Consider the following 24,696-nt stretch of genomic DNA (forward strand, 5'->3'; position numbering starts at 1 on the left):
AATGACTGAAAGGCTATGTTCAAGTGGATTGCTTCGGCTCAAGATGGAATTGAGATTCAAATAATAAATAAATATATATGGGACAAATAGTGACAGATTGCTAGCCCATCGCCTAAGTTGAATCCCAAGTTTATCAGCCTTTCCCCTAGTGGCCTTTTACGACATCCATGGAAAAGATATGAACGGTCCTATTCTAGTATCGGGAACCGGTTTCGTGAACGTAAATAAATAAATAACTTTCTTCCTCCTGGCTTTAGTCCCGGTTGCATCCTCACCACTCTGGAGAGGAGCCCGGGGTGTGCCTTTGACCATGGACCCTGGATTGGGTGAGTCAGGTTTTTACACGAACCGACTCCCGTCTGAGCTCCGCAACCTTTGCAGGGGAACCAAACCCGTATTGGATCGATCATGGTCACACATCCAGTTGTCTGAATGTGCAGGTTTCCTCACGATGTTTTCTCTCACCGTAAGAGCATCAGATAATATACAAACTTATGTACATAACTATAAATACGAACATAAATTAATAAATAACTATTAATATGTAAAAACTAGAGACCGCCCGTGACTTCGTCCGCATGGAAACCCTATCATTCCCGCTTGAACTCCGGAAAAAAGTAGCCTATATGTTATTCTGGGTCTTCAGCTACCTACATATCAAATTTCATCGTAATCGGTTCAGTAGTTTTTGCGTGAAAGAGTAACTAACATCCATACTGACATACAAACTTTCGCATTTATAATATTAGTAGGATTGTATAAATTTTCGTTTGCAAAGGTGTGAACTACCCCTTAAATACAATGCACCGTATATCGTAAGGTTTAAGATTTAACTCGCAAAGTTTTTGGTATACATGTCTCAATTATTTAGCTAACAGGATTTAGTTAATCAGTTTGTTTGTTTGTTGATTTCTCTACGATACCTGTGGAGTTTGCGACATAGGATTCTTAATTTAGGGCGATGGGCTAGCAACCTATCACTATTTGAATCTCAACTCTATCATTAAGCCAAACAGCTCAACGTGACCTTTCAACCTTTTCAAGATCTTTTGCTCTGTCCACCCCGCAATGGATATAGACGTGATTATATGCATGTATACATATTCTTTTCTCTATTGATGTTGCAACCGCACGGCATTTTCTAAGAAACAATTCCCATTAAAGGACAGAAAGTGCCCTATTAAGAGTTTTAACCCATAAAATGAGACTGACCCGCTCTGAAAATTAACCCTGCGCTATAAACAAGTCGCCTGGTTATTTAAAAGTGCTCAGGTGCGCGTTTTTGGACAAATTATTCGCATTAATTACGAAAGTAGTTACTATGGCCGCCATTTTGGGGCGAAAATGTTGGCCGTTTTCAATAAGAAAGCTTTTGTATCCGAAAACAAGAGAGTATTAAAAATATTTTCATGTAAAAAATGTTGCCGAGACGTGTTTACGTAGGTTACATTATTAGATCATAATATTTACTCGGTCAGTCAATAAATAACTCAATTTTTTTTCAGAATCTCGGAGGCGACAACCAGTTCAGCGAACTCTCTAGAATTATCGATATGAACAAGTTGAACTATGACAAGAGCAGTCAGAGGCTTAAAAGTGGGTATTGTTTCAGATATATATATATATATATACATATATACATATATACATATATACATATATACATATATACATATATACATATATACATACATACATACATACATATAATCACGTCTATATCCCTTGCGGGGTAGACAGAGCCAACAGTCTTGTAAAGACTAATAGGTCACGTTCAGCTGTTTGGCTTTAAGATGGAATTGAGATTCAAATAGTGACAGGTATATATACATATATATACATCATTATTATAATCAAGACCTAGACGAACATATCTTGATCAAATTAAGGACGTCCTGGTAAAGGGTCAGGTCAAAAGTACCCGAAATCGCCGAGCTTGCATGAAGAGAGTTATGAATGTGGATGAAGCGAAGGAAGTATGCAGGGATCGTGGCAAGTGGAAAGAGGTAGTCTCTGCCTACCCCTCCGGGAAAGAGGCGTGATTTTATGTATGTATGTATGTATATACATCATATTTTGAGGCCGTGCCGTGTGGTTCCCGGTACCAATGGAAAATGAATAGGACGGACCACTCGATCTCTTTCCAATGGATGTCGTAAATGGCGACTAAGGGATAGGCTTATAAAATTGGGATTATTCTTTTAGGCGATGGGCTAGCAACCTGTCACTATTTGAATCTCAATTCTATCATTAAGCCAAGCAGCTGAACGTGGCCAACCAGTCTGTTCAAGACTGTTGGCTCCGTCTACCCCGCAAGGGATGTAGATGTGATTTTATGTAGGACTCTCACTCTGGAGAGGACTCCAAAGTGGTAGATAGATAGATAAACTCTTCATTGCACCATAAGAGTAAAACATACAAAACAGCACAAAACTGATAGAGATAGTACAAAGGCAGACTTATCGCTAATGCAATCTCTTCCATTCAACCTTTGGGATGGAACTGGAAGAGGTGAGGATGCAACAGTGACTAAAGCAAGTAGGAAAAATACTCTTGTGTAATTATGTTACAGATTTTTACACAAAACTATTGCGAACTGATGATCAAATAAAAAATCTAAGAAAAGGATTAGGTGATTCTACAATGATGAAATACACAGATAAAATAAAACGGTCATTGAATCATCGTGATATTAATCTGAACGAAGTTAACAATGATGTTAAGCATAAAAAACGGAACGGGAAAACGAAAAGAACTAAACGGCATGATAATTACACGTTGCCGGCGAGTTATGTTATTGAAAACGAAAAGATCATGATACATTATCCCGATAACGTCAGAAAGAAAGTTCCAAAATGCTCACACACGCCCAAAGAATCCAAATCGCATTCGCACGAAACAGATTTGAAACATCCATTTTATAAACACACGCAGAGATTGGACGAACTGTTGGACAAATTTATCGATAAAAATCTACCGCAGCTGTTGTCTGATCCGTTTGGTATCGATATGTTCCAAAGTGATGTTGAAACAACGACTAATAGGGTTGATTCCGCTGGCAATAGAAAAGTTACTGATGCTAAAAATGTTGCTGTTATAAACGATCCAATAATAAGCTCACCAAGCGATTTTTTCAAGATTACGTCTCGAGGCAGTTCTGATCCGGATGTTATTTTGGGTGTAACGACAGTCATGTGAGTATACAGTTTAAGTGATGTTGATCAAATCGGTGACGTTCTAGGAACAAGTCAGGTCAAGAGTAGCCGAAACCGACGAGCTTGATGCATGACGAGAGTTATGAATGTCGATCAAGCGAAAGAAGTAACAGGGAACGGGGCAAGTGGAAAGATGTGGTCTCTGCCTACCCCTCCGGGAAAGAGGCGTGATTTATGTGTTTATTAATATATTTTTTAAATTTACATTTGAATTGCAGGAGCTCATCGAAACACGTTAAATCTCTGATAGACAGAGTTCCAAACATAAGGAAGTTAATGCAGGCATATGAAGAGAGTGATGATAATCTTGGTTATGATGATTTGGAGGAAGTATTAACTGATGACGTTGATAATCATGATGATCCTGAAGTTAAGATTGATAGGAACAAAAGAAGCAATCCAGACAGGGTAATGTACTTAAATTCTAATAAAATAATAAATGCTTAGATGGCAAATACATTAGAAGCCTACTTCATACACACGCCATAAATTTCAATCTTGATACGGCTGGATATTGACGAATGAACCCTATTACTTATCACTAGGTTCTTATACTACATACATACATAAAATCACGCCTCTTTCCCGGAGGGGTAGGCAGAGACTACCTCTTTCCACTTGCCACGTTCTCTGCATACTTCCTTCGCTTCATCCACATTCATAACTCTCTTCATACAAGCTCGGCGGTTTCGGGTACTTTTGACCTGACCCTTTACCAGGACGTCCTTAATTTGATCAAGATACGTTCGTCTAGGTCTTCCCACTCCGACCTTTCCCTCCACACTCTCCTTGTATATCTGCTTAGTCAACCTGCTTTCATTCATTCTCTCCACATGACCGAACCATCTTAACATACCCTTTTCTATTCCTGTAACTACATCTTCTTTCACATCACAATTTCTTATACTAACTAGTATATTTATTCTTAATTAATCTTACAACATACATTTGTTAGATTTTAAAATACTTTTTCAGGAATCACATCCTGTGTTTGAAGGTGGTAAAAGTAAGCCGGTTGGCGTACCAATACCGAATTGGAAGGGACCTCTTCCACTTTATCCAGATGAAATGAACACTATGATAAAACAGGAACAATCTCATAAACCGACTAATACTAAAGAAGAGAATTCACTAATGAACCGTCCGATATCTAACGACATCGAGTATATAGAAGACTATCTGTCCAGTAAATATGAAAAATTGGCAAATATGGCACAAGCGTACAGTGATTACGGAGTTTTAGATGAAAAGAAAGAAGCGAAAAATGCTAATCAGAATCCTGAGAAGCTGAATGTAGAACACAGAGTTAAATTGTCTGTAGACAATCCTACTATGCGTAAGATGTTTTTAGATGAGACAAAATGTTAGTTATTTTAATTAATCTTTATTTGTTAACATTAAAAGTGCAATTTGTTACCGCTTCTTCTGCACTGACGGTTTGCAGTAAACTTAGTTTCAAGTAATTTATTTGACGTCAACCAATGTTGTGAAACCAAATGATATCTTTTTCTTAATTTGTATTCAATAAGTTTTAACTTTGCTTTTATTTTCTTCCTACGTAGTCATCACAACAACAACAGTTGCAAGTAATATAAATAAACTCTCGAAATATTTAGAAAATCACGTGAAATATATAAAAGAAAGTCATAGTCCAAAAAAATTTATGGCCACTATGAAGGATAATGATTATAACATTATAAATTCACTCGTCAACTTAACTCGTCCAAGTGAAACGGGCAGAAGGATTTTCCACTTTCTCAATGATGAGGATAAAAAAATTAAGCGCGTTGAAAGGTCTGTTACTTCGGTTGATAATGGAACCATCAGTGATAAAATATCGAACAATGTCACAGTTAAGAAAAGATCGTTAAAAGAATTCTTCACAAAACCCGAAGATGTGGTAACAATCAAAGTTGGAACAGATAAGGATTATTCAAATGATAATAACACTTTTCTTACCATAGATTACAGCTTAGGTCGTGATGTGACTGAAATTAAATTTAAAGCAGATGGGCAGACTACTAAAAGAACTAGCGATGATAATTTAGATCTGGCTGGAAATGTTTCTTTTAAACGTAGATCTTTGAAATCAATAGATATGGATAAAACTGATTATGATACGGTAATTGGTATAGATGGAAAACTCATACCAGACGAAACGACATCAGACAGTACTTTACATGATGATATGCGAATGAGCAATAATTTTTTAAACGAAAATCCTCTTAAAACTACAGATATTAAAAATGACGAAGCTATCGGAATTGGTGTTGCTCACACAAAGACAACACTAAATATCTCTTCAAATATAACAAACGAAATATTTGCGACAAAAGCTCCTTTATTCACTGATGAAAGTAAATTTGTAAATGACAATGTCGATTCATCTAATGGAAATATTTCGTCTAATATCAAAACAAAAGAAAATAATGACTCTGAAATTGATTTAAAATTAGACACAGACACAAAGAACAGAGTTTCGAATATGTTAAATTTAGTCAATGCGCGTAATACTAGCGAGACTGATAATGGAATGGATTTGAGTGACTTCTTCAGAATGATCTCAACATGGTTCAGTTCTTTAGCAAGCACATCTTTGGATAATTTTGATGACCAGGCCGGGAATAAGTGAGTTTGAAGGCAATATTATTATGTACCATGAAGTTATTGTTTCTTTACGTACTTAGTTTTTTTATTGTTTATAGTTTTAATCAAATCAAGTTTTCATCAAAATAAAAATAAAAAACTATACTTACTTTTAGTTGAATATATGTCCTATAGCGCATTTTCTAATGTACACACCTATTGTTTTTAAAGATAAATTCAATCTTTAAAAATAGTAAATTCACTTAGAATTGAAAATAATTCAAAATTTTATCACGACGCAATAGTTGACGAGTGCACGTCTTTATATTTGATAATATATATAAAACTCTTCCGTTACTGAGTGACTGACTGACAGACAACGCACAGTCGAAACTACTGGTCGTAGACAGCTGAAATTTGGAATGTAGGTTCCTTGGGATATGTAGGGGAGCACTAAGAAAGGATTTTTGGAAATTCAACCCCCAAGGGGGGGAAAAGGGGTAAAAACGTTTCTATGAAAAATCTTATTCCTTGGGTTTATAAACTTGAAACTTGGCATGAACACGTACATAGGCAAGTAAATATGTTTGACATTATAAGTTTTTTCAAACTACCCTCCAATCGTGATTTAGGGGGTGCGATTGGGTGACTGATTTATTAACGCACAGCCGAAACCGCTCGGTATAGGAGTCTGAGATTTTGAACAGAGGTTCCTTTAGTAACATAAGTGAGCACTAAGAAGGGATTTTTGAAATGTCAACCCCCAAGGGGGGGAAACGGGATAAACTGAGCCGGGGCTGCGGGAAAGTTCTAACGAGATACCGTGGCCCCGGAACGCAAAGGGCAACTGAAGGAACGAGGTGGGTTTTAGTCAGTAAAAGTCTGACACTCCCTTCCGTTCCACCCAGAGCGGGAGAGGTCATTTGATGATTTCCCATCCTTAAAAAAAAAGACTTTGACTTTGAGAAAAAGACTTTCAGTCGTCTCTTTAACATACATAATAACATACATAATTATGTACATACATGCATAACATTAATAACATCACGCCTTTAAATCCCTATTTTGTGTTAACACTACCCATACAAACAGCTAAAAGTAATGTTATTTAATGTAGACAATGTGCATTCGTCCACGATTTAGATTTAAGAGATCTATATTTGTAAATTGACGTCCTATGAAAATGCTGCAGTGTAGTTTGTTCCGCCGCTTCTTCTACACATGCGCTTTGGAAGCGGTAGTAGTTATAATTAGATTTAAGTTATGTGACGTCAATAAGTGATACCTTGTATCCAATTTTGAAAATAAATCTATTCTATTCTATTCTATTCTAAAGGAAACAAGTGAAGACACGAAATTTGTCCGCATCCATTTTCACCTAAATTCTTAACGTTAATGAGATTTACTTTTTATTATCAGGTCAACCTAATAGCCTCACATGTACGTATAACTTCGTAAGAATTTTCTTTCAACTCCTAACCGTTGAGGAGTTGTACCTTCCATCATCAGCTCATTCACATGGGATGATGACTATCAGACGCAAATACTTAAACAGATCTATGAAATTGTCAAAAACGTAATTGCCTGTAAATTTGAGGTTTGCGTTTTGAGGGAAATCAAGGTTTCCCTGGAATACCATCATCAGATCCTGCCTAGGTAACAACGGGACCAACTTGAAAGTATACTCTACCGAACAAAAAAAGAATCACGTAAATCGGTCCATAAATCTCGGCGTAATCGGTATGCATAAATAAAACACCCGAATTTTATTTTCTATTAACTATCACGAGGCTACATCATCCCTGAGTAACACAGGCTATATTTAATTCCAGTTGTAACAAGATTTCAGCCTGTGGAAGAAAAAGCCCTGTCGAGATCATTAAAAAACGCTATATATAACCGAATTACACGTGGGCGAAGCCGCGGGCGGAAAGCTAGTTTGATAATAAAAAATTACAAATATTATTAAATCCAGTGCAATACGAGTAATACAGATTTCTTAGTAGACTTATTTTCCCTTTTTCTCAAGTGACAAACTTATTCATTAGTTCATCATTAAACAAGAATAGAAATCTACTAAGAAATTTATGTTTGAGATATAAAAAAAACACAAGATGAGAATTTACTGTGTTTTTTATTTGCCACGTTCATCCATTTGGCTTAATGATAGAATTGAGATTCAAATAGTGACAGTTGGTTAGGTTGTTAGCCCATCGCCTAAAAAAGAATCCCAAGTTTGCAAGCCCATCCATTACTCGCCTTTTACGACATCCACGGGAAAGGGATGGGAGTGGTCCTATTATTTTTTGTATTGGTGCCGGGAACCATACGACACGGCCAAGTGGCCGAACGTGGCCATTCAGCCTTTTCAGGACTGTTGGCTGTGTCTACCCCGCAAGGGATATAGACGTGACCATATGTATGTATGTATGTTTTATTTGCCAGCACGTCAATAATGAAATTGAAATCGAATGAAAATGGCGCAATCGGATTGAACAATACATCTGCAATCTTTTATCCAAATTATGATTCGGATATGATTGAAAATATTGGACACAGATCAAGAGTTCTGATGTCAGTTGGCGAATCTAATAATACTAGTGAAGACAACAATAATAATGTTGCCGTACATGACGGAAATGATAATGAAAAAAATGATGCAGGTAATTTTGGAACTCATCCAATTAAAATTTAGTAAGTTATAAAGCTACAAATAAATATATATACGCACATATCTTGATCAAATTAAGGACGTCCTGGTGAAGGGTCAGGTCAAAAGTACCCGAAACCGCCGAGCTTGAATGAAGACAGTTATGAATGTGGATGAAGCGAAGGAAGTATGCAGAGATCGTGGCAAGTGGAAAGAGGTAGTCTTTGCCTACCCCTCCGGAAAAGAGGCGTGATTTTATGTATGTATGTATATATACGGGACAAATTACACAGATTGAGTTAGCCTCTAAGTAAGTTGGAGACTTGTGTTACGAGATACTAACTCGACGATACTATATTTGATATGAAACTTAATTTAATGCGAAGGAAGTAAGCAAAGATCATGCCTAAGCTTAACCCTCCGGGAAAAAGGCGTGATTTTATGTATGTATGTATGAACTTAATGATAGAAGTATCTTTATCTACTGGTCAACTTTTAGATAATGAAGATTTGAGATCTAGATACTACATAACAATGAGATGTTTTTGTAGACATATAAAATTTAATATTCCTACAATATCTAATCACGTCTTAATCGCTTGCGGGGATGACAAAGCCAGCAGTCTTGAAAGACTGATAGGACACGCTGTTAGGCTTAATGATAAAAGTAAGATTCAAATAGTGACAGGTTGTTAGCCCATCGCCTAAATGAGGAATCTCAAGTTTGTAAGCTTATCCCTAAGTCGCCTGTTACGACATCCATGTTAAAGGGACGGAGTGGTTCTATTGTTTTTTTTTAATGTTAATGCCAAAACCACACGGCACAAGTATAATTTAATAAACTTCTGAATTTTAATAAACGTTTACTTTTCATTGAGAAAATTGGAAATTTTACACGCACAACGATTAATTTCAGATCAAATAGCTATGTCCAATTCTACGGATCCACCTGCTAACCTCATGACAACATCAAAAGACGCCAATGTCAAATCATCGAAAGACGTAGAATCCCATGAAAATAAAACGGTAGTGAAGAGGAGTCTCAGCGACAGTGGTTTAGTGTTCTGGAGTGACATTTATGATGATGAGTATGGTGTCAAAGTGGATCCTCTGGAGAAAGAGGTTGATGAGAGAAGTCGCGAAGGTATATCAAGTATAATAAGTCGACCTTCAGATACATACATCCATACATACATAAAATCACGCCTTTTTCCCGGAGGGGTATGTAGAGACTACATCTTTCCACTTGCCACGATCTTTGCATACTTGCTTCGCTTCATCCACTTTCATAACTCTTCATATATGTATGTAATATATTTAAACGAGCAATTCTTGTATATATATAATCAGGATCTCTGAAACGGCTCCAACGATTTTCATGAAAGTTACAGATTAGGGGCTTTTCGGCTCAAGGAATCGATTTATCAAGGTCCTAGGTTCGAGAAAAGCTCGGTTCCCAAGATATGTAAACATTCCAAAAACCGCGTTTTAAAAAATTATATCAGCGCCATCTCTGCTTGACCAAGCAAAGCTCGGTCAGGTGCCAACCAGGTACTATAATATTAAGATACGTAATTTACATACATACATACATACATATGTATAATCACGTCTATATCCCTTGCGGGGTAGACAGAGCTAACAGTCTTGAACATAATGATAGGCCTCTTTCAGCTGTTTCACAGCTGTTTGGCTAAATGATAGAATTGAGATTCAATATTTTTTCTTATACAATAGATTCTTTGAGATTGTAAATGCCCCTAACATCTCCCTCTTTCAAGATATACGCAATTCGGTCTCAAAAAGTTGGTAAATTATGTCTAATAAATACGTTATATTTACTATTAGCTATGCGTGGAACTTCGTCCGCGTGGAATAGTTATTTTGGGCATCACGGAAGCCCTCAAGGATGAATATTCCCCGTTTCTTTTCATATTTTCCATTATTTCTTAGCTCCTTATAGTCGCAGCGTGATGTTATATAGCTCAAAGCCTTCCTCGATAAATGGTTTATTCAACGCAAAAATATAATATTAATAATATTCAATTCGAACATGGAGTTACAAACAAACTCTTCAGCTTTATAATATTAATATAGATTATCTCATTAAGTATTAGAACATTATCACTGGACATTTAAATTATTAAATTTTGTATGATTTTAATCGATTTAAAGGCAGAGGTTTCATGAAGAGATCGAAATACTGGCTCCAAGATAAAATTAGAAGCATAGCGGACAACATTAAGGACTTCAGATACGTTGGAGGGAAGAAAGATGCTGATACTTACAACAGGTGAGATAGATAATTCTTAAAACAACATACATTCCCGGCAGTGCCGTGTGGTTCCCGGCACCAATAAAAAAAAAGAATAGGACCACTACATCTCGTTCCCATGGATGTCGTAAAAGGCGACTAAGGGATTGGCTTATAAACTTGGGATTCTTCTTTTAGGCGATGGGCTAGCAACCTGTCACTATTTGAATCTCAATTCCATCATAAAGCCAAACAGCTGAACGTGGCCTATCAGACTTTTCAAGACTGTTGGCTCTGTCCAACCCGCAAGGGATATAGACGTGATTATATTTTTGTATGTATGTATTCTCTAAGCTTATCTTTTGGTGTTCGTTCTGTTCAGCTTTGAACCTCCCACGAGATATTATATCTGCTCTTAACCTTAGTTCTTTTTGTACACTTATGAAAAGACTGTAACGTATATATTAACATATAAACACGTCTTTGTCCCCTGCGGTGTAGACATTGCCAGCGGTTATCAAAAGACCGAAAGGCCACGCTTAAATGCCTAATGATATAATTGAGATTCAAATAGTGACAGGTTTCTAGACCATCGTCTTAAAAAAAGAATCGCAAGTTAATGAGCATATCCCTTAGTCGCCTTTTACGACATCCACAGGACAGATATGCGGTGTACCTATCCTTTTTTCTATTGGTAAAATATACAAAGGCGGACTTATCCCATTTAGAGATTTCTTCCAGTCAACCATTGAATAACTAAGAGTAGATGTACGTATGTTATTTGAATAAAGTTCACTATCAGACCCAATGGTTGACTGGTAGATGATGCTTCTAGCATTAAGACCGCTAATTGTGCTGTACTTACATTTGTATTTTGTACAATAAAAATTTAAATAAATGAATTAATTAATAAAGTTTAAATAAATAAATTAATAAATATTATTTTTTTCTAGTTATCCGAAAGTTTTCAAGAGGCATGCAAAACTTGATAAGGTTAGTTTATCTTTATTTTTTTTTCAATTCTATACATGTGATAATTGTTATTCTCTCCATTATTGGCTTTTTTATAAGAACCCCTGGTTTTTTTTATATTAATTAACCTGTCCCTGAGTCGCCTTTTACGTCATCCATGGTGCGAGATGGAGTGGTTTTATTCTATTTTCCGAACAAATGTGCCGTGTGGTTCCTTATTGTTCATAATATTTAATATATTTCTTCTTTTATGGTATTTGCTTGTAGGTTGACGTTGATGATACAAATAAGGTGACGAATTTTGCCGAGCTGAAGGTGAAGATGAGAAGTGTTTGCAAGGAGGCGGCAAAGGCGGTGCAACAGACGAGGAAAATGCAAGGTATTTACGTATACATACATACATACATAGGGGCATGTGTTGAATTTTCAAATATTTTGGGATAGGTACTCTTTTGGTTATTAAGCCGCTACATTTATCACACTTATACAAATGAAACTTTTAAGTCACGATCACGACACGAGTCTTTGTTTATTTTTTATTACGTACGCAGATTGACCTGCACTAGCACCTAGGTCATAACTGAAAATCAGCGTATTGCTCTATAGCAATAAATTCGTTGAGTTGTGACCTTTTTGTATTGCTGCAACTCACACCCTAATCAATTTGTATATCATATTATGAAATTGTAAATTGTGTGTAGCAAATCAAATAAATGAATTATCTATCTATCTATCTATCTACATACATATGATCACGTCTATATCCCTAGCGGGGTAGACAGAGCCACCAGTCTTATATTTACGTATATATGTTGTTTATTTATGTATTCTTACATACATACATATAGTCACGTCTGTATCCCTTGCGGGGTAGACGGAGCCATTCAAGCAGTGACAGGTTGCTGGCCCGTCGCCTAAAAGAGGAATCGCAAGTTTAAAAGCATATCCCTTAGTCGCCTTTTACGACATCCATGGGAAAGAGATGGGGTGGTCCTATTATTTTTTTGTATTGGTGCCGGGAACCACACGGCACATGTAGTTTTAAGAGATCTATCTATATTTGTAAATTGACGTCCGATGAAAATGCTGCAGTGCAGTTTGTTCCGCCGCTTCTTCTACACATGCGCTTTGGAAGCGGCAGTAGTTATAATTAGATTGGAGTGATGTGACGTCAATTAGTGATACCTTGTGTCCAATTTTGACAATAAATCTATTCTATTCTGTGCTTTTCTGCGCATTACGCATTTTAGGTAAAGGGTCAGGTCAAAAGTGAGTGAGAAGACAGAGAAGAGAAGTGAGAAACAAAGAGTTATGAATGTGGATGAAGCGAAGGAAGTGTGCTGAGATCGTGGCAAGTGGAAAGAGGTAGTCTCTGCCTACCACTCCGGGAAAGAGGCGTGATTATATGTGTGTATGTATGTTTGGACGCATTTTAATCGGACACCTTACATATTTGACCGCTAAAGCTCTTTTTAACAATAAAAACCCATCTTGGAATTAAATCTTTACATTGTCGGCCTCTGTGGCGCAGCGGTAGTACGCTTGTCTGTGACACCGGAGGTCCCGGGTTCGAATCCCGGCCAGGGAATGATGAGAAAAGAACTTTTCCTGATTGGCCTGGGTCTTGGATGTTTATCTATATAAATATGTATCACTACATAGTATAAAACAATGTCGCTATTTTAGTCTGTTTGTCTGTATGCTTAAATCTTTAAAATTACGCAACGGATTTTGATGCGGTTTTTTGTAACAGGTAGAGTGATTCAAGAGGAAGGTTTTTATGTATAATGTTTTCCGAATTTTGCACCCGTGCGAAGCCGGGGTGGGTCGCTAGTTTATTATAAAATATATTATCGTTGAGTTAGTATCTCGTAACACAAGTCTCGAACTTGCTTCGAGGCTAACTCAATCTGTGTAATTTGTCCCGTATATATTTATTTATTTAGTGAGGGAGAGTCAGTCTGACAGTGCAGCTAACACCATTATGATGCAACTGGTCAGAATGATGACAGACTTGGTGGACTTCCAGGTCAAGCAGAAGACTTGTATCAGTGAGTAAATACATACATACATACTACATTCATTCATGTTTTTTAATGTAGACAATGTGTATTCGTCCATGATTTAGATTAAAGAGAATCTATATTTGTACATTGACGTCCGATGAAAATGCTGCAGTGTAGTTTGTTCCGCCGCTTCTTCTACACATGCGCTTTGGAAGCGGTAGTAGTTATAATTAGATTTAAGTGATGTGACGTCAATAAGTGATACCTTGTATCCAATTTTGAAAATAAATCTATTCTATTCTATTCTATTCATACATACCTACATATAATCACGTCTATATTCCTCGCTGGGTAGACGGAGCTTTGGACAGTCTTGAAAAGACTGACAGGCCACGTTGAGCTGTTCGGTCCTAATGATAGAATTGAGATTCAAATAGTGACAGGATACTAGACCATCGCCTGAACGAAGAATTCCAATTACAAACCTATCCCTTAGTCGCCTCTTACGACATCCATGGTAAAGAGAAGGAGTGGTCCTATTCTTTTTTTTTTATTTGTGCCCTGAACATCAAATCAGGTTTTATACGTATTTTTTCTATAAGTTCTTATATTTCCCATAATATACTTGGGTTTTCATATTTTCAGAGCTACCACCTGACCTCCAGAACTTTCTGGAATGGTTGACCACGCCCAGCCAGGGTCAGACTTCTCGCCAATCTAGCGTGGACAAGGATTTTCTGGACGAGACGAATGTGTTAGGCAAAGGTTAGTAAATGGCGTAGGATTTGAAAATGAGATGATAGAAGTGGAATTATATTATACTAGAGGCCGCCCGCGACTTCGTCCGCATGGAAACCCTATCAATCCCGCGGGAACTCTGGGATAAAAAGTAGCCTATGTGTTATTCTGGGTCTTCAGCTACCTACATACCAAATTTCATGGTAATCGGTTCAGTAGTTTTTGCGTGAAAGAGTAACAAACATCCATACAAACTTTCGCCTTTATAATAGTAGTAGGATTTATAATAGTAGTAGGATAGTCACGTCTATTTCGGTATTCTAGGATATCGATAGTTTAGTAGTGGTCCTATTCTTTCTTTGTAATTTATTTTAATAAATAAAAAAAAAAGATTAAGACCACTCCATCTAGTTGCCACGGATATCGTAAACGGCGACTAAGGGATAGGCTTATACACTTGGGATTCTTCTTTAAGGCGATGGGCTAGCAACCCGTCACTATTTGAATCTCAATTCCATCATTAAGTCAAACAGCTGAACGTGGCCTATCAGTCTTTTCAAGACGGTCGGCTCTGTCTATCCCGTAAGGGATAAAGAAGTGATCATATGTATGTTAATAGTGATGTTGTATTACTTATAACTTTGTGGTTTACAGTCAAAGATTTGGACTCACCGCGTCCCAACGATGAGAAAGCTGAATATCTGGAATCCATTCGGGCCGTTGAAGATTTGTTGCACGAGTATGATCTGATGAATGATGAAGAGAAGGTTTTGATTCATATCCTACTAATAAATAAAACCGATGCCGTGAGAAAAAAGAATAGAACCTCTCCATATCTTTTCCACGGTTGTCGTAAAAGGGGACCAAGGAATAGAGGCTTGTTACCTTGGAATAATAGCAATGCTTTGCTAATGCAAATAGTGACAGGTTGCTAGCCCATCGCCTAAAAGAAGAATCCCAAGTTTATAAGCCTACCCCTTAATCGCCTTTTACGACATCCATGGGAAAGAGATGGAGTGGTCCTATTCTTTTTTTCTATTGGTACCGGGAACCACACGGCACATTTTGTATATGATCCTCTTATTGTCAGGTTGGCTGGCAGAGATCCCACTCAGGGATAAGCCCGCCTTTGTACTGTACTGTTTTTATTTGTAATTAAACTCCTTTAGTGTACATTAGAGCATTTACTTACTTACTTCCTTGCTTGCCGTGTGGTTCCCGGCACCAATACAGAAAAGAATAGGACCACTCCATCTCTTTCCCATGGATATCTTAAAAGGCGACTAATGGGCTTATAAACTTGGGATTCTTCTTTTAGGCGATGGGCTAGCAACCTGTCACTATTTGAATCTCAATTCTATCATTAAGCCAAATAACTGAACGTGGCCATTTAGTCTTCAAGACTGTTGGCTCTGTCTACCCCGCATGGGATATGGACGTGACAATATGTATGTATGTTCCTTGCTTGCTCGCTTAGTTCCTTGCTTGCTCGCTTGCTTGCATACTTGCTTGCATACTTGCTAGCTCGCTTGCTTGCACGCTTGCTCGTTTGCTTGCTTGCTCGCTTAGTTCCTTGCTTGCTCGCTTGCTTGCATACTTGCTTGCATACTTGCTTGCATACTTGCTAGCTCGCTTGCTTGCACGCTTGCTCGTTTGCTTGCTTGCTTGCTCGCTTGCTCGCTTGCTCGCCTGCTTGCTTGCTCGCTTGTCGTCAGTATTGGATACATTTGACCCGATCTTTCACCAGTACATACCCGTCAATACCGCTTCTTCTGCACTGACGCCTCGGAAGCGGCAGTAAACTTAGTTTTAAGTAATTTATTTGACGTCAACCAATGTTGTTAAACCATACGTTTTGACAATTATTAATTAAGTATCCTATAATAATGAATAAAAATTTTGAATTTGAATTTGAATAAGTATCCCTGTTTGTTCACAGAGTAAAATGTCCGGTGTTAGGCAGTATTTGGAAAATCAGCACGACTACTTGACAAGACAGGCGGCAATTTTTGATGGGATCAATGTTAGTGAACTTATTCATCTTGATCTGTTAATTTTAAGGTTATTTTAACGTCAGCGCCGTATGGTTCCCGGCACCAATAGAAAAAAGAATAGGACCACTCCGTCTCTTTCCAATGGATGTCGTAAAAGGCGACTAAGGGATAGGCTTACAAACTTGGGATTCTTTTTTAGGAGATGCGCTGTCATCTTTTCAAGACTGGTGGTTCTGTCTACCCCGCAAGGGATATAGACGTGACCATATATATGTATGTGTATGTTATCCGTCAGAATCGTTTCGTCACCCTTCTTAGATGTTGTGAGGAGCCACTAGCGTATAAACAAACATACATACATATAATCACGTCTGTATCCCTTGCGGGGTAGACAGAACCATCGGTCTTGAAAAGACGTGAAAGGCCTCGTTCAGCTATTTGACTTATGATAGAATTGAGATTCAAATAGTGACAGGTTACTAACCCATCGCCTAAAAAAGAACAACCAAGTTTGTAAGCCCATCCCTTAGTCGCCTTTTACAACATCCATGGGAAAGAGACGGAGTGGTCCTATTCATTTTTTTTTATAGGTGCCACACTACGTAAAATTTTATGTATCTTTTTTATTATTTTATTTTTCTAGTTCTCAAACATGTATAGCAACCAGCCATCGTTGAGATTCAGACGCGAGATCAAACCTCAGACAGCATCTTACGTGAAAAGTAACATCAAACGCAGATTGAAGAGACGTCTGCGTAAATTAATGAGAAATTTTAACAAAAAACACACGCGAAGCACAGCCGACGATTCTCGAGTCACAGACAGCGTTAGATATAATAATGATGGTAATGTAATTAATAATAAAATTGATAAATTTGCCAAAAAGGATGATGGAAGTAATGAATTTAAAATTAACAGTGAACCTATGAAGAACAATCATGGAGTTTATGAAGATAGAAATGCAGATAATAACAGAGATTTGTTTGATAATAATGATGTTTTTGATAAAGAATTTAGTAATAATAATGATAAAGTTGATGTTAATAATGATATGATGAAAAGGAATTTGCAAGATGTCTATTATAGAGCGTTGAGTGAGGCTAAGAAAGTGACTACCGTTAAACCTAATGGAGGTTAGATGGTAAAATATACATACATACATACATATGGTCACGTCTATATCCCTTGCGGAGTAGACAGAGCCAACAGTCTTGAAAATACTGAATGGCCACGTTCAGCTATTTGGCTTAATGATAGAACTGAGATTCAAATAGTGATAGGTCGCTAGCCCATCGCCTGAAAAAGAATTCCAAGATTGTAAGCCTAACCCTTATTCGCATTTTACGACATCCATGGGAAAGAGATGGTCCTATTCTTTTTATATTGGTGGTTATTCTTATAAACTTGGGATTCTTCTTTTAAGCGGTGGGCTAGCAACCTATCACTAATTGAATTTCAAATCTTGCATTAAGCCAAACAGCTGAACGAGGCCTATTGGTATTTTCGAGAATGTTGGCTCTGTCTTCGCCGCAGAGGATATAGACGTGATTATTAACGCGATACAAACGGCGACGCCTGTTGCGTCCTCACCACTCTGGAGAGGAGCCCGGGGTGCGCCTTTGACCATGGATCCTGGATTGGGTGAGTCAGGTTTTCACACGAAGCGACTCCCGTCTGACCTCCGCGACCTTTGCAGGATAATTAAAAAAATTATAAACTTTCAATTATCAGCCCTTTTTATGCATAATTTCTTTTTGTAGTCCTTTTTTAAATATTTATACTTATGTGAACTTAGGATAACAATTATGATTAATTTATGTTTGTAATAGTTTAATGATTATAAATTACGGAACTAAAGAACTGTGTTTTTTTTAACGGTTTTATTTTTAATGAAATGAAATGAAATATTCTTTATTTACTTGAAACATGGTGTACAAATGGGTGCTAGAAATATATGTGATCTTACATGTTTCGCCAGAAGTATGGCATTTAAATATTGTTTATACCTAATAATTGCGTTACTTTCAAAATTAATAATTTAAAAATTAGTAATTATACAATTTAAAATTAAAATAATCATTAATGGAATAAAAACAATTAAAATATTAAAAATTCATGCAGTCTTTTCTTAAATTTATTAATTGGCAAAGACTTGTATGAGTCCGGCAGCTTATTATATCCTACTACTATTATAAAGGCGAAAGTTTGTATGGATGTATGGATGTTTGTTACTCTTTCACGCAAAAACTACTGAACCGATTACCATGAAATTTGGTATGTAGGTAGCTGAAGACCCAGAATAACACATAGGCTTTTTATCCCAGAGTTCCCGCGGGATTGATAGGGTTTCCATGCGGACGAAGTCGCGGGCGGCCTCTAGTAAAATTATAAACTTTCAAATATCAGCCCTTTTTATGCGTTATTTCTTTTTGTAGTCATTTTTGAATATTTATACTTATGTGAACTTAGGATACTAATTATGATTAATTTATGTTTGTAATAGTTTAATGATTATAAATTACGGAACAAAAGAACAGTGTTTTTTTTTAAAAATTAACATTTATTTATTAATTTTGCTCCGCAACTCTTCCCGCGTTTAAAGATCACGTCTCTGTAGGAGACCGGGGTATGGCTTTGACCATGGATTCATTTCATTGGTCCATTTTTGGAATTTCCAAAAATTCTCTCCCGTACTCTTTCCAAAGAATGTACCGTACCTGGGTAACCAAGCGGAGCTTAGCGATATCAAAGCAACCATCTCGATTGTTCTTATAGGCGTTGGACCTGTCATTATTTGAATCTCAATTCCATCACCGCTGAATGTGGCTTTCAAGTTACTTCAAGGCTGTTTTTTTTTTTTTTTTTTTTAGTTGTTTGGGGAGTTTATTGCAAATATTTTCTGTCATGGGTGGGACAGAGACATTTTTAGACATTTATATTTACATTGTGTGTGACAACTTTCACTATACTTAATTTCTACACTTATGTAAGTCTGCTTCTTATACAATTTGGTATTTTTGTCATTATCCTTATATTATGCGGTGTAGTTTTAATTGCTAATATCAGTTTCTATTGGTATACATCTTTGTCATTAACATGTACATGGTCATCGTTTATTTTTATATCTAATTTTGTTACACAATTCTATTTACTTTTATTTGCAATGAACTATTATTGGTTAATAATGTACGTAATCAACATACTTAATAACTTCAAGGCTGTTGGCTCTATGTACTCCGTAAGTGATGAAGACTTGTATCTTTTCATCCACTATCTTCACTCAAATCTATTAGAAGATATAAATACTAGAGGCTGCCCGCGACTTTAGCGCGTGGAATCAATCCCGCGGGAACACCGGGATAAAAAGTAGCCTATATGTTATTCTGGATCTTCAGCTACCTACGTACCAAATCATCGTAATCGGTTCAGTAGGTTTTGCGTGAAAGAGTAACAAACATCCATACTGACATTCTGACAAACAAACTTTCGCATTTATAATATTATTAATTTATTTAAACTTCATGTACGTGAAATGTACAACAGGTAGTAAATATTAGCAGGATATAGGTTAATTTTTGTGCATTTGTCGTGTCAATTATATCTATGTCCGAGCCCCGTAGCATTGCACGCGCGACGCCGTTTTTATCGCGCGTAAAACTATCGCCGTATCGCTTTTTATTCGGACGTCGAAACGGGACAGCTATAAGTAGTTTTTCCCGCGATAAAAAACGGCGTCGAACGCGCTTCCGACTTGCTACGAAGACTGGTCCCTCTTACACATACATACATACATATACTCACGTCTATATCCCTTGCGGGGTATACAGAGCCAACAGTCCTAAAGAGACGTTCAGCTGTTTGACTTTATGATAGAATTGATATTCAAATAGTGACAGATTGCTAGCCCATCGCCTAAAATAAGAATCCCAAGTTTAAAAGCGTATCCCTTAGTCGCCTCTTACGACAACCACAGGAAATGAGATGGAGTGTTCCTATTCTTTTTTTATGTTGGTGCCGGGAACCACACGGCGAACATTTTAAATGTTTCATTATTATAGTTGTTCCGCACGCAATTCTCACATACAACTGTAATGGAATTTGGAAAATGGCAGTTTAAAAGGACTTTTGTAATATTTTTATATGAATGGATGAAATAGGAGGGTAAAAAAAAGCTATTTTTGACAGAAACTTCGCTCCCGGGAAAGCGAGTAGAGTCCGGTGGATAGTTTTATGGCGCAGAAACATTCTCATTCCCGGAGGGACGGTCAGAAAATAGACAATATTTCTTTAAATGAGATATTAAATAATAAATATATATATACGTGACAAATTACACAGATTAAGCCACGAAGTAAATTCGAAACTTGTGTTACGAGATACTAACTCAACGATACTATATTGTATAATAAATACTTATATAGATAAACATTCAAGACCCAGAGCAGTCAGAGAAAATTCGTTTCACATCATGCCCTGACCGGGATTCGAACCCGGGACCTCCGGTGTCACAGACAGAAGCGTATTACCGCTGCGCCACAGAGGCCGTCGAAATAATCACCAATACAATAGGACCATGGACTCTTTAACATGGATGTCGTTAAAGGCGACTAAGGTATAGGCTGACAAAATTGGAATTCTTTATAAAAGGCTAGCAACCTGTCACCATTTAAATCTCAATTTCACCATAAAGCCATATAGCTGAACGTGGCCATTCAGTGTTTTCAAGACTGTTGGCTCTGTCTACCCCGCAAGGGATATAGACGTGACCATATGTATGTATGTCTATTCTATTCTATGCTATTCCTAATAGTTTGCAATTCACTTGTCACTATTTCAATCTAAATTCTATCATTAAGCCGTTAAGTAGACGCTGTTTAAGTTTTCAAGAATTTATTCAGCGTCTACCCCGCAAGGGATGTAGACATATATGCAACAGGCCGTAAATAATACTCCGTCAGCCCGGTCAAACAAGAGGACGTGCCCCTTAAACCCAGACGCTATTACAAAATGCAACTTGCAATAAAAATGCGCCGGACCGACCGACAATTTGTTTTCGCCGAGACTATAAAATGAAATAATATCGTAAAAGCTTCGCTTAATATTTGAGTGCAATAAAATGCAGGCGAGCACTGGATTATTAACTAGTCTAGCAAACAGAGGTTAACGGTTTCTGGACACACTGTAACGTTTATAACGTTTAAGGTATTATTGTGCCGTGTGGATCTCGCTAACAATAAAAAAATAGAATGAGTGTTAAAATTGATCTTGTTTTGATTTTGAGAAATTGATTGAATTTATGATGGTAAAAGTAAAACTGCACTTGCTTAAATATAACACTGTAATAACTGATTAAGGTAGTTTGACAATACACTCCACTGGACCGCTCCATCTCTTTCCCATGAATTCATAAAACGCGACTTAGGTATAGACTTATAAGCTTGGGATTCTTCTTTTAGGTGACGGGCTAGCTGTCACTATTTGAATCTCAATTCTATCATTAAGCCAAACAGCTGAACGTGGCCATTCAGTCTTTACAAGACTGTCGGCTCTGTCTACCCCGCAAGGGATACAGACGTGACCATATGTATGTATGGTTCTATTCAAAAAAACGCTGGTAACCACGAAGTCGGTTAAGGTAGATGATTTATTAAACATGCGAATTAGGATTCGAACTCGTACCGAGCAATCAGACTAACAGCATCAGCCGCGCCGCCGTCGCACGAAACGGAATAAGTAAGAAAATATAATAATTCCGGTCACGCAGCGCGTTCAGGTGAAAAACATTTGTGTACATCACGCCCGAAATGCAGGGGCGTAACTCGGGATATTCAGTTTTTTGATTTTTTTCTATACATACATACATATGGTCAAGTCTTTATCCCTTACGGGGTAGACGGAGCCAACAGTCTTGAAAAGACTGATAGGCCACGTTCAGCTGTTTGGCTTAATGATAGAATTGAGATACAAATAGTGACAGGTTGCTAGCCCATCGCTTAAAAGAAGAATCCCGAGTTTATAAGCCTATCCCTTAGTCGCCTTTTACGACATCCATGGGAACGAGATGGAGTGGTCCTATTCTTTTTTTTATTGGTGCCGGGAACCACACGGCAATAGATTTTTTTATTTTACAGTTATCGCACTACCCGTACGTCCATCTCAGTTCGGTCCAAAGGTTCGACTGGCAGAGAACGCCTTGTGGCATTAAGTCCACCTGTTGTACATTTTACGTGCATAAAGTTTAAATAAATAAATACATTTTAAAACCGCGGGCTCTGTCTACCCCGCGAGGGATTTTGACGTGATTATATTTATGTATGTTCAATAATAAAGGCGGTTTTCGGTTTGACATGATTTATTTATTTAATAAATATTATACTTTCTCGGGTTTCGCTGAACCGACATTGACGCAATTTTCATAAAACTGTTTGTTACACTTCGTAGAAGTTTCTAAGAAATTAACCCCCTTCAAAAAAGAAGGCTGTGGCCAGTCTTTACTAGACTGTCGGCTCTGTCCACCCCGCATGGAATAAAGACTTTATTATACGTATATATGTACGTAAGTACTTTAAAAACATTTATTTCCTATTTCAAGTTCCTCATAATCCATATCTTACAAATATAATTCGTAAAATTGGTATAAATATATCATAAAATATTTTATACCCTTACTTACAGTACTTCGCTCACAACTCGCTACAAGTATATTTGCAGCTGAGTGTACACGGATATCAATTTAAATATACATCGCGACTGTACGTGCTCACTCATTACCGGACATACAGGTTGATGCTTAAATAATGTGAGTGTATCCAATTAAATTCTTAAATAATGTGAGTGTATCCAATTAAATTCTGAAATAATGTGAGTGTATCCAATTAAATTCTTAAATAATGTGAGTTTATCCAATTAAATTCTTAAATAATGTGAGTGTATCCAATTAAATTCTTAAATAATGTGAGTGTATCCAATGAAATTCTTAAATAATGTGAGTGTATCCAATTAAATTCTTTAATAATGTGAGTGTATCCAATTATATTCTTAAATAATGTGAGTGTATCCAATGAAATTCTTAAATAATGTGAGTGTATCCAATGAAATTATTAAATAATGTGAGTGTATTTATTTTGTGGCGATATCTATACGCCACGAGTCACAAAATTAAAATCACGCGACGCTATCTGTCAAAAAACAGCGAAAAAACCTAAATCGCACAAGCAAAGATTTGGATTGGAGCATATATACAACCTCCGACATAATATTGTCGGAGCCGCGGTTCCCCAGGCGTCACTCCAGCCTGGCGGAATATCTTCCCTTTGGTGGCGGTCGAGCCGAATCATCGCTCCGGTACAATTTCATAACACAAGCCTCAGAATTTAATTGGATATCACTACAGAAATCGGTATCTTCTTCCTCCTAGCCTTAGTACCGATTGCGTCCTCACCACTCTGTAGAGGAGCCCGGGGTACGCCTTTGACCGTGGATCCTGGATTGGGTGAGTCAGGTTTTTACACGAAACGACTCTCATCTGACCTCCGCAACCTTGGCAGGTAAACCTAACCCGTATTGGATCCATGGTTGCACATCCAGTTGCCTGAATGTGCAGGTTTCCTGACAATGTTTGCCCTCACCTCAACAGCATCAGTTAGTATTCAAACTAATGTACATAATGTCGAAAATAGTCGTTGGTACATGGCCAAGGTGGGATTCCAACCTGTGCCTTTCTGCGCAGCACGCATTTTAACCTTATCGATTCGACCATCGACACCCTACGCATGTAAATATAACAACGGTTGTTTTTTTTATAAATTAAAGATTTTGTATTTATTATTACGTCAAAACAGAAACATCCTGTATAAGTGTACATTTCGTACCGGGATAGTATCGAAAGTAACCGGGAGGTAAGTGCTGTATTTTGTACGAAAATTATTGCATTGCCGCGAGAAGTGATGGGGCGAGGCATGTTTTTATCGATAAATTATTATTTTAGTTTCGATAAATTTTAAATCAGTTACAGTGCTAAACTTATTCTATTTTTTTATTGAATTCAATGGGTATTAAATTAAATATTAAATCAGTGATCGTTAAACTAACAAAGTTAAAACAAACTAGGTACTGAATTACCGGCATTTTTATTGTCGGCCTCTGTGGCGCAGCGGGTGTACGCTTGCCACAGGCACACAGTGAGTCACGGGTTCGAATCCCAGCCGTTAGAATCGAACTTTTTCTTATTGACCTGAGTCCTGGATATTTATGTATATTAGTATTTTTTATAAAAGTCTAC

General features: G+C 37.2%; 2 protein-coding genes across 2 annotated transcripts in view; one reads left to right on the forward strand and one right to left on the reverse strand.

Annotated features, from left to right (window-relative positions):
• The window catches only part of LOC106138567 (uncharacterized protein MAL13P1.304-like), a 37,427-nt gene extending 19,874 nt beyond the window's left edge, over positions 1-17,553 (forward strand). Inside the window, exons 5-20 of the mRNA XM_060952613.1 lie at positions 1,506-1,596; positions 2,573-3,194; positions 3,434-3,623; positions 4,191-4,551; positions 5,180-5,337; positions 5,737-5,843; positions 8,361-8,464; positions 9,368-9,595; positions 10,627-10,744; positions 11,659-11,698; positions 11,945-12,064; positions 12,928-12,946; positions 13,624-13,728; positions 14,329-14,448; positions 15,076-15,188; positions 17,059-17,553. Of these exons, the coding sequence (XP_060808596.1) occupies positions 1,506-1,596; positions 2,573-3,194; positions 3,434-3,623; positions 4,191-4,551; positions 5,180-5,337; positions 5,737-5,843; positions 8,361-8,464; positions 9,368-9,595; positions 10,627-10,744; positions 11,659-11,698; positions 11,945-12,064; positions 12,928-12,946; positions 13,624-13,728; positions 14,329-14,448; positions 15,076-15,188; positions 17,059-17,553 (2,991 nt within the window). The remainder of the gene's footprint in view (positions 1-1,505; positions 1,597-2,572; positions 3,195-3,433; positions 3,624-4,190; positions 4,552-5,179; positions 5,338-5,736; positions 5,844-8,360; positions 8,465-9,367; positions 9,596-10,626; positions 10,745-11,658; positions 11,699-11,944; positions 12,065-12,927; positions 12,947-13,623; positions 13,729-14,328; positions 14,449-15,075; positions 15,189-17,058) is intronic.
• LOC106138583 (uncharacterized transmembrane protein DDB_G0289901) overlaps positions 1-24,696 on the reverse strand; it is a 429,961-nt gene that overhangs the window by 91,089 nt on the left and 314,176 nt on the right. The window lies entirely within an intron of this gene.

The sequence above is a fragment of the Amyelois transitella genome, chromosome 29 (assembly GCF_032362555.1).
Source record: "Amyelois transitella isolate CPQ chromosome 29, ilAmyTran1.1, whole genome shotgun sequence".
NCBI classification, from domain to species: Eukaryota; Metazoa; Arthropoda; class Insecta; order Lepidoptera; family Pyralidae; genus Amyelois; species Amyelois transitella.